The sequence below is a fragment of the Mirounga leonina genome, unplaced genomic scaffold, assembly GCF_011800145.1.
Source record: "Mirounga leonina isolate KUSES-001 unplaced genomic scaffold, KU_Mleo_1.0 Mir_180, whole genome shotgun sequence".
NCBI classification, from domain to species: Eukaryota; Metazoa; Chordata; class Mammalia; order Carnivora; family Phocidae; genus Mirounga; species Mirounga leonina.
Genome location: NW_023270469.1, coordinates 30,681,696 through 30,687,978, shown reverse-complemented (window position 1 = coordinate 30,687,978; position 6,283 = coordinate 30,681,696). Strand labels below are relative to the sequence as shown.

The window sequence follows — 6,283 nt, the reverse complement described above, 5'->3', positions numbered from 1 at the left end:
GGAAGGAAGGAAGGAAGGAAGGAAGGAAGGAAGGAAGGAAGGAAGGAGAAAAAGCTGAAAATACAGATTTACGTGCAAAGATTTTAGACACAGACAACTAACTGAACTTTTTAAACTACTGGTCCAAATTAGATAAAACAAGTCCTCAGGTAGACTCAGCATCCCCCTGACAGTTTGTGGCCCAAAATAGCAAGTTCTTAAAATATGTACACGTACTTTGAATGTTGTGGCCATCTACATTCATTGACTTGATCTAAAACGACTACGACAAATTCTCTGTGGCTTACCATAGCTTATCAGTTGCTACTAGGCACAGGGTATTCATCAACACTCCCCTGTTTGGGGTGGCGAAATGGTAAGTTCATGGACCTTTAGTTAGTGTCAGCAGGACTATTTTATCCATCAGTCAGTGAAGATTGGACATCTAGAAGCACAGGCTTCTCAAGGGCCTACAAACATGCTTAAAATGTGAGGAAAAACAATTAATTGGCCACACCACACACACACACACACACACACGATGAAGTTAAAACTAACAGATGCCTACAACATGAGAACATAAGTCAACTAATCAGCATCAACTCGGTAACTGCACAGTAAATGCAGAATGTGGATACGGCATTTTAACGTCTGATATGATGTGGAGGAGAGCCAGATCCACAGTGCTTAGGACCTGCCGAGGTCCAGAAAAGGCCCTGAGTGCCAACCTGGAACCAATAATCACTCTGTTGTAAGTCTTGTCTACTTTATAGCAATCCCCAACTTCTTTACCCAGTTCTACTGCCCCTCGAGGTTGCTTACTCCAAAGGAGGATCCCCAGCCTAAAACAAAGTTTTCAACCATGGCTGCATGTTGGAATCACCTAGGGAGCGTCAAAAACATTTCCCCAAAGGCTCTAACTAAACTGCACTGGGGTAAGGCTGTGAGCCTGCGTATCTTTCACGAGCTTCCCCCCAACTCACCATAGCTAGAGTATAGCCAGGGCTAAACCCCCACCATTTTAGAGACATTCTTGAAAACAGTCTCTGAAATATTCATCTCCCCAGTTACACCATCTTGTTAACTAGATTTTCTTTCTACTGCCAAGTCTTGGAACAAAGGAAGATCCTGGGACCATCAAGTGCTCTGATTATCTAGAACAGAGGTCAGCAAACTGTTTCTGTAAAGGGACAAATACTAAATGTTTCAGGCTTCGCAAACCACACAATCTCTGTCACGACTACTCAACTCTAACACTGTAGCATGCAAGCAGTCACAGATGACACATAAATGAGTGGGGCCGCGTTCTAATAAAACTTTATTTATGGACACAAATGTGAATATCATGTAATTTTCACAGTGATGAATAGTCTTTCTCTTGGTTTTTCTGCCATTTAAAAACATAAAAACCATTCTTAACTCACAAACCAAGCAGGAGTAGGCAGTGGGCCAGATGTGACCCGTGGGCCACATGTGACCCATGGGCCACAGTTTGCCAACCCCTGATCTAGAACTATTCCACTGACTCGAGACCAAAATTAATGAATGACAGAATTCAAATTATCCAATCGGAACTATGTTGAAAGTGGTCAGATTCTACTTCCTGTACTCACTCAACTGAATTGTCCACGCAGTTGGACGTGAGAGTGGAACTGTCCACAGAGTTGAACATAAACCATAAATGACTTACTAAAAAATGATTTTCAAACCTCAGCTGCATCTGAGCTTATCTAAGATAAAAAAAAAAAAAAAAAAAAAACAAAACCTGCAAAGAAGCAGTATGCAAGCATGTTTTAAGGGTCCCACATAAGGATTTCAATAATGTGTTAATTTGCTGCCAACATTTAAAATTCAGGGTATTTCACATAAAAACTCAGATTATCATTCTCTTGGAAAAATAACTGCAAGATGTGGATACTGGGCCCAAACGTTGGCATGGCAACAATCTACGGATGCTGAACAAGGCTACCCCTTTAAACAGGGCATGTTGTCCATCTGACCACAAACCCTATCTTCATGTAGGTTAACTGGCTGTCCCTAGAGGCATTGAGTTTATGACCCCTTGTCTAAGGTCCTTGGAAAAACCTTCTATCTCTTTCACAACATGGCTTCAATATCTATCTTGTTTGAAGACCTCACATGGAAATCTCTCAATCTGCTCTCAAAATTCAACCCCCCCATACACCAGGCCCTGGAAACAAAATCACTGGTTGTCATGACAGTGCAAGGTATCAACTTAAGAAGAGTTTCAATCAAATCCCCCTCTCAGCGTGTTCTCAATTTGAACCATGGTCTCCGATGAGATAGACAAATGACAAACGACTCTTCAGGTCTTCTAACTCTTCAGGTTGGCCAAGGTAGAGGCCGGCCCAAAGAGGTGGCACTCACACCAGAACACCTTAATTAAGCAGAGTGATCGATAACACATACAGTAATTAGAAAGCAAGGTTTGGGAATGATGGAGTAAAACCAACAAAAGGCTATTCTGCATAAGATAAGAAGTCAATAGTCAGATTTTGGAAGGAGGGGGGTAAAAAAACAAAACAAAACACCTAAGAATACACAGAAAAAGCTAGTAACTAGAGTTTGGTCCAAGTTCATTATTAACTCACTGTGTGATTTCACTTGGCTCACACCCACCTCCAATACAATAGTTTATTTTGGGGTGGCAGACCTCTGACAACTACACGCTAATTGATCTGATGCATATTATCCTCTTACTAGTGAAAGGACCCAGGGAAAGAAAAATTCCAGATATATAGACAGTGGATCACTAACGCCCTTGGGCAACATAAGCCTAGCCCCCACCCCCCACCACCTTTTTTTAAATATAGGTGTTAGTTTAATTTGTTAGCCACATCAGAAAAAGAAATGTTCAAACAGTAGATTCTCCACTTGAAATTAAAATGGAAATTAGCCCTTAGAAAGCAGAGATGACTGTAGTTTATACATCAGTGGCTGGTTCATGAATTATTAACTGATTTTAATGATCCTGGCTATATTTTATTTGAAGTTATTCTCCTACTTGCAACGACTTTTGAACCCTCAAAACTCTTTCATCCATTCTCCGTAGACAGTACACTTTCTGAGCGCTGACATTTAAAAAGGATCCATATACTCACAGAATGTAAAGATAATACACACACATATAATTTATACAAAGGACTCTGGTCGTTCGTTAAAGAGAGAAATGAATGAGACCCTATTATTCACGGTTTGTAAATAAATTTAAAGATAAGCACTAACTTTTCACTTGTTAAGCCTGGAGCAGAGGGTTCTGTATTTCTTCTAAAGTTTCCCAGATGGTCGTTGAAACAAGAAAGGGCAGAAACATACTTTTTTGAAACCCATCATTTCCCCTCCAGAGTGATAATACACCTCACCGAGAGTTAAGTCTTAAGAGATTAATAATTACAGGTATTTCCGAATAAAATGAATGCATGTCTTTGTAAGCTACTTTTTACATTTCAGTATAAATCTGTATTGAATAGGCCCACTTCAGACACACAAGCTAGCTGTGAAACAAAATGCTATAAATCCTTAATTAGCACTTGCTGTTTTATACCCATAAAGTTAATACTTCCTCTTCTACTACATTCTCCCTATAAAGAAAAATTACTGGGAATAAAATTGGGTTTTTCACTGCTGAAATTAAGAGTAGGAAGATAAAGTATTGGGGCTCAAATTAAAGATTATTGTATTTTTATCTGCAAGGAATTAAATGCAAACATCCCTTAAAAGAAGTACGTGTTGATTTCTGCCAATATTAAGCGCTGTGTCTAACTTGCGTAAATTGGATACACACAGCACTTGGGACCACCAGATTGCTGAATTACTAAGAAACCAGGTTTTTTTGGGCAAAAAGCTGCGTTAAGAAAATATAACAACAAACCAACTTGCATCCTCACTCTCGAAGTTGAACAAGCATCTCAATAAATAATGGGGGGAGGTCGAGCTTTCTATACGCCCCTGAAGTAAATGTTCTGAGTTTAAATGGACTCAAAATAGCTTTTCTCAAAAAAATAAAGAGACACACACAAAACACCCACAATTTCCTCTGGTCCCTTGAAGTACCCTTGGGATCCCAGTGAACAGAGAGATTTGCCACGCATTGCAGTGACTGGATTAGTACAAAAGGTTTCTATTTTGGTGTCATTCGAGTGTTGCTGATCTTAAATCAGAGAAAGAAGTAGTTACATTAAGCAAGGTAATGGCTTCCAAAAATAAGAGCATGCCCAGTTATCCAAGGCTTGCATACACAGGCTAAGTTGTAAGGAGATAAATAATACCCCACTGGAACAATTAGGTGGATTCTCAGAAACACGACATACTTAATTAGGCTGCCTAAGTCCCTAACTGAGCATACAAGGGGGACTTTTTAAAGCATTTAATAACCTGAGTAAATCCAAAATCAGAGGACAGAAACCAAAACCTTAACCCTGGCTACTGCCAGAGGCCTTTTCTTGCTTCCCTTTCAATGCTTAATGTACCACTCTCGGAATTTTGAGAGCATGAACGCCCCCCCCCCAACCCCGCGCCCACCACCGCCAGCACCCCAAAGGGTTAAAACACACTGACTAATGTCCCTTCGTTCTTTACTTGTGGGGAGGCCCGCGGTGCCAGGCGCGGGGCTGGGCGACGGGGACACAGGGGTTAGGCAGAGAGACCCCAAAGGTCTTTCACAAACTTCAGCACGGGAGTTGGGAACCGAGTAGAAACAAATAGAAAGGAACTCGAGCTTCCATCAGCCACGGGGCACAGCAAACTGTTCCTCACTCTAGATACAATTCCTCCTCTTCCTGTTATTTATTCATTAGTTTTGTATAGCACCTTTCTTTCAGCGGCTCCTTATTTCCTCCCCTGTTATCCAAGCAATCATAAACAAACTACGATTTGAAAGAAAAGGGGAGGGGGGAGGAGGGAGGAGCAGGGGGAAGGAGAAAGAAAAACCACATTCAAAAGGCACAGGCCATCCAGAGCACAGCTCTTTCTCTGAACGTCGCCCTCGGGGTGATGTTTCCTCCAAAGCTTGGCCCCGGGGGCTTCAGAAGGACGCAGAAGGGGAGTCCGCGCCGCCCTGGCCCAAGGGCTGCGACTCCAGCCCCGACTCGCCCGTCCGAGCTGCGCCAGCTGCCCGTCTGAGACCCACCGTCGCCCACCTGAAACGCTCGGTCCTGGAAGTTGGCGCGGGGTGGTGGGGGAGAGGGGAAGGAGATGGGGTGACCCAGGGCGTGGTGTGGAGGTCTCCAAGCCTGATCTCCCCGAAATGCAAAACTTACCCCTCCCCAAAAAACGAAAGATGAGAAGCCACTTGCGCTAACCAGGGAGGGGCCGGCACCTCCGTTCCGTGGTCCAAGGCGCCCTAGCGAGGGGGCAACAGAGGCCACCTGCGGGGGTCCCAACACTTCGCGCCCCCCCGCCCCCGCCCAATCCAGGGCACGCTCAAAAGTTTGTTCCTTTCCTCCCCCGAGCGGCCCCGGGTCCAGCTCTCGAGTGTGCGGGGAAGGTAAGAGGGGCTTGGGTGGGGGGGGGGCGGTGAGGTCGTCGGACCACGAGATCAGGGACTCCTGCGATGCCCCCCCCAACTCAGGGGCGCTGCGATCGTATTTACTAATAACAACAAAGAATCACAAGCGTGCCCCCTCTTTCAGTCCTTTGGCTGCTCCTTCGCTTCTTTGGGGCAGCAAAGGAGAGTCGGCGGGGATGGAGGGGGGGTGGGGGGGAGAGAAAGTGGAGCGCCGGCAGAGGGACAAAAAGGGGGGTGTGGGAAGGGGGCAGAAAGAGTAGAGTGAGAGAGTTGGACAGAGACGAAGGCGCAAAAGGAAAAGGAGTGGAGCGGGGAAGAGAAAAGTGCAGTGGGAGGGGAGCTGGAGCGCGGGGCGCGCCCGGGATGGGGAGGTGGCCCCCGCGCCGCCGCCCCGCCGCCCCCCGGCCCCGGCCCCGGCCCGGTCACCTTGCTGTAGCCGTAGTACCCCAGACACTGCGCGAAGTCCAGGCCGGCGGGGTCCCCGGCCGCCGCGGGGTAGAACCTCACATCCATGCCGGAGCCGGGCCCGGGGCCGGGGGCCGGGGCTAGGGCTCGCCGGGGCCGGTGCCCGCCTCCTCGAAGCCGCTAGATCCACCGTCGGGGGCGCCCGGCCGGGGTTGCCCGGGGGCGGCGCGCGGGGCTCGCGGCCAGAGGGGCGCCGCGACCGGAGCCCGAAGAGCCCGGGAGCCGCGGCCGCCGCACACAAAGGCGCGGCCACGCGAGCCGCGGGAGAGCGGGAGGCGGCCCGGGGGACGCGCCCCGCCGGGGCACCGAGGC

At 47.1% G+C, this 6,283-nt stretch overlaps 1 protein-coding gene across 1 annotated transcript in view; it reads right to left on the bottom strand.

Moving 5' to 3' along the window:
• The window catches only part of TOX3 (TOX high mobility group box family member 3), a 103,953-nt gene extending 97,910 nt beyond the window's left edge, over nt 1–6,043 (bottom strand). Inside the window, exon 1 of the mRNA XM_035025220.1 lies at nt 5,933–6,043. Coding sequence (XP_034881111.1) covers nt 5,933–6,019 — 87 coding nt within the window. The 5' untranslated portion in view covers nt 6,020–6,043. The remainder of the gene's footprint in view (nt 1–5,932) is intronic.
• Nucleotides 6,044–6,283: the final 240 nt, after the last annotated feature.